Below are 1,645 nucleotides of genomic sequence, written 5' to 3'. Positions count from 1 at the left end.
TTTTTTTTTTTAAACATTTCTTCAGACAATGTTTGACAGCATTACATATAGATTTCATATCTGGTTGGTCTAGCGCTGCACTTCAGCCACACTATATCATAAATATATTAAACCCAATTACCAACTTTGTAACTGCACAGTTTGCCCGTTTAATGTATTTTGGATACGCTGAAGCACTACAGTTTTGACTAGAATGTGTTCAGCATGAGTTTTTAAAGACAGATCCACCAAAGAGTCAAGAAGGAAAGCTAACTACTGAAAATGCAACACCAGAGTCACTGACAAGTTTAAATATTTGTTTGTTTGTTTTTTTGCAAACTGAGGTTGAAAAGTGATAACAAATCTAAACTTTTCTGACAATATCCAACAATAAGACATCAAACCTGCACTCAAGTTACTTCGTTAGCTTCTGAGTTAGTTGATTTATGTTGGTAATTGTTAAAAGCTCCAAAGAATGCTGATATTCTCAAAACAATATAATTTTTTCTTTATGTGTATTATATATCGGTTTTCACTCTCACTTGCTCTTTAAACTCTCAATCACATCCTGTGTTAATGTTTCTCCTCAGACTGCCTTGGCTCTACTATTTTTGCACCAGTTAAAGCTGACATATTTGGGAACATCACAGTAAGTACTGTTAATGTGACTTGAGTTAAATGTGTCTCTCTACTCTTGTATTGCTCATTAATTTTCAAATACTTTAAAATACATTGTTTTAACTACTAGAAAATCAAGGCAGTTTATGATACAAACCCAGGACGGTTCAAGACACTCCAGCAGATTCTGGAGGCAGAGAAGGAAATGCACGGAGCAGAATGGCCCAAAGTTGGAGCGACGTTGGCTCTCATGTGGCTCAAAAGGTTTGAGAAACTTTACATCTGCGTGTTTTTTTCATTGTTGGCAAGTTCTGTATCCATAACCACCACGCATGCCTTCTTTTTCAACAGGGGTCTTCGGTTTATCCAGGTCTTTCTTCAGAGCCTGGTGGACGGTGAGAAGGATGACAACAATCCAAACCTCATTCGAGTCAATGTCACCAAAGCCTATGAAATAGCCCTGAAGAAGTACCATGGCTGGTTGGTGCAGCAGCTTTTCAAGGTGAGTCGCCTAATATTTGTATTCGTATCTTAGAGAGCAGACATGGCTTGGTCTGTGTAATTTGTTGAAAAATGCAAATGTTGCATCTTTGTTTGCTTTTAGGCAACTCTTTTCGCTGCTCCATATAAGTCCGATTTCCTGAAGGCCCTCTCCAAGGGTCGGGACATCAAGGAAGAGGAGTGCTTGGAAAAAATCAGGAAATTCCTCATCAACTTCTCTGCCACGGTTGATGCCATTTATGAGCTGTACAATAAGATGAATGCTGACCTTGACTACACAGTGTGACTGCCGGACGCTCCTCTTTCCTCCTGTGATCTACTCAGTTTACGAAGTCATCTGCATTATGCAATCTACACTTGTGCAGTCCACATCTCGACTTGGCTCCCTTCAGGTCTTCTGACAGCTCACTCTGAGAGTGTATTTATTATACTCATCAAATATTTGTGCACTTTTACTCATCTGTTTGCCTGCTCTGGCTTTTCTCTGTATGCCTTTTAGTCACTGTTTTTGATTTTTTTGATTTAAACACTGTATTTTCTTTGTTCT

General features: G+C 38.7%; 1 protein-coding gene across 1 annotated transcript; it reads left to right on the top strand.

Annotated features, from left to right (window-relative positions):
* The first annotated feature begins 535 nt into the window (after positions 1 to 535).
* LOC111668173 (glycolipid transfer protein-like) lies at positions 536 to 1,625 on the top strand. Its single transcript, XM_023424150.2, has 4 exons — positions 536 to 628; positions 728 to 861; positions 949 to 1,099; positions 1,202 to 1,625. Exons 2-4 carry the CDS (start codon positions 803 to 805, stop codon positions 1,382 to 1,384), a joined length of 393 nt encoding a protein of 130 aa, XP_023279918.2. The 5' UTR covers positions 536 to 628; positions 728 to 802; the 3' UTR covers positions 1,385 to 1,625.
* The last annotated feature ends 20 nt before the right edge of the window (positions 1,626 to 1,645 follow it).

The sequence above is a fragment of the Seriola lalandi genome, unplaced genomic scaffold (genome assembly GCF_002814215.2).
Source record: "Seriola lalandi dorsalis isolate HSWRI2012SDOR001 ecotype SW California unplaced genomic scaffold, Sedor1 jcf7180002003921, whole genome shotgun sequence".
NCBI lineage: Eukaryota > Metazoa > Chordata > Actinopteri > Carangiformes > Carangidae > Seriola > Seriola lalandi.
This window is presented reverse-complemented; position numbering and strand designations above follow the sequence as displayed.

Coding starts and splice junctions, on each gene's coding strand:
- LOC111668173 (XM_023424150.2), top strand. CDS start 803: ATGCACGGAGCAGAATGGCCCAAAGTTGGAGCGACGTTGGCTCTCATG. Junction 862..948: donor GCTCTCATGTGGCTCAAAAG/GTTTGAGAAACT, acceptor CTTTTTCAACAG/GGGTCTTCGGTTTATCCAGG. Junction 1,100..1,201: donor TGGTGCAGCAGCTTTTCAAG/GTGAGTCGCCTA, acceptor GTTTGCTTTTAG/GCAACTCTTTTCGCTGCTCC.